General features: G+C 58.1%; 1 protein-coding gene across 1 annotated transcript; it reads right to left on the bottom strand.

The window, feature by feature from the left end:
• Positions 1–20: 20 nt before the first annotated feature.
• On the bottom strand, positions 21–189 carry LOC103777003 (zinc finger protein OZF-like; the record flags this gene model as incomplete). Its single annotated transcript, XM_008944536.1, has 1 exon — positions 21–189. A coding segment is annotated over exon 1 (169 nt), but the record flags the coding sequence as incomplete, so codon positions are not given.
• Positions 190–458: the final 269 nt, after the last annotated feature.

Genomic DNA, 458 nt, shown 5'->3' with positions numbered 1-458 from the left:
ATCTGCAGCATGGGTGCGACGGTGCTTGGTGAGGTTGGAGTTGCTGATGAAGCTCTTGCTGCACTTGTCACAGACATAGGGTCTCTCTCCAGTGTGGATGCGGTGGTGCTCGGTGAGGTGGGCTTTCTGGGTGAAACTCTTCCCACAGTCAGTACAGGCAAAGGGCTTCTCGCCGGTGTGGGTCTGCATGTGTCGGGTGAGACTGCACTTCTGGGTGAAGCTCTCACCACAGTCACCACAGACATACGGCTTCTCCCCAGTGTGGGTGCGGCGGTGCTGGGGGGGGGGGGCTTTCTGGGTGAAACTCTTCCCACAGTCAGTACGGGCAAAGGGCTTCTCACTGGTGTGGGTCAGTATGTGATGGCTGAGTGTGTGGGTGTCGGTGAAGGCCTTGCAGCAGATGTTGCAGACAAAAGTCTCCTTGATGGTGTCGGTGTGGCGGTGCCTGTTGAGGTCGC

Source organism: Merops nubicus, unplaced genomic scaffold, assembly GCF_000691845.1.
Source record: "Merops nubicus isolate BGI_N331 unplaced genomic scaffold, ASM69184v1 scaffold39587, whole genome shotgun sequence".
Lineage (NCBI taxonomy): Eukaryota > Metazoa > Chordata > Aves > Coraciiformes > Meropidae > Merops > Merops nubicus.
This window is presented reverse-complemented; position numbering and strand designations above follow the sequence as displayed.